The sequence below is a fragment of the Calidris pugnax genome, unplaced genomic scaffold, assembly GCF_001431845.1.
Source record: "Calidris pugnax isolate Ruff unplaced genomic scaffold, ASM143184v1 scaffold124, whole genome shotgun sequence".
Taxonomy (NCBI): Eukaryota; Metazoa; Chordata; class Aves; order Charadriiformes; family Scolopacidae; genus Calidris; species Calidris pugnax.
In genome coordinates, this window is record NW_015090914.1 from 2,236,647 (window position 1) to 2,237,308 (window position 662).

The 662-nt window shown below is 54.5% G+C and overlaps 1 protein-coding gene across 1 annotated transcript in view; it reads right to left on the minus strand.

Annotated features, from left to right (window-relative positions):
- The window catches only part of TBX20 (T-box 20), a 42,379-nt gene that overhangs the window by 39,005 nt on the left and 2,712 nt on the right, over positions 1–662 (minus strand). Inside the window, exon 2 of the mRNA XM_014949488.1 lies at positions 648–662. This exon is cut by the window's right edge and continues 220 nt beyond it. Coding sequence (XP_014804974.1) covers positions 648–662 — 15 coding nt within the window. The remainder of the gene's footprint in view (positions 1–647) is intronic.

A 662-nucleotide genomic window follows, 5' to 3' on the forward strand; every position in this document is an offset into this window, starting at 1 on the left:
AAATTAAAAAAATGAATTTAAAAATAAGAATAAGTTTTTTTAAAAAATAGAATAAGTAAATAAAATAAATTAAAAAAATAAAATAAGATTAAAATTACATTAAAATTAAAATAAATACGACAAGAAAAAAAGAGAGGGGATTCAGCCACGACGGGGCAACCGCCGAGGAAAACTATTTAAAAAAATAAAAATATGCATTTCTCGTTCAGCTGCCCCCCGCCCTTGGGTCCAGTACAACCCCCTAACCCCCCTCCGCACCCCGATCCGCGCCGTTCCTCCGGCGGCAGCGCACCGTTTGAGGGCAGGGATGGTGATTTTGGGGAGCCGAGCTGCGGGGAGAGGCCGGGGCGGCGCACGGTACCGCTCGCCCGGCTCCTACCCACTCCGCGGGGCGCGGAGGGCCAGGGTAGGATCTGACCTCCCACCCCTGACGACCCAGGGGTTTTCCACGGAAAAGGTCACTAATTCTCATTAAAAAGGGAGCGCTTGGTCTCCGCGGGCCGGGCTGCTAAACCGCGGAGCGCGTAACACCCGGATAGAGCCCCCGCGCAGGCTCCGCGCTCCCTCGGCGGCTCTTAACGCCGGTCAGCGAGGTCGCCCTCCCGGTAAACCGGGTCTGCGTGTCCCCCCCTCCACCCCCCCACGGCCGGTTTGATGGGGCT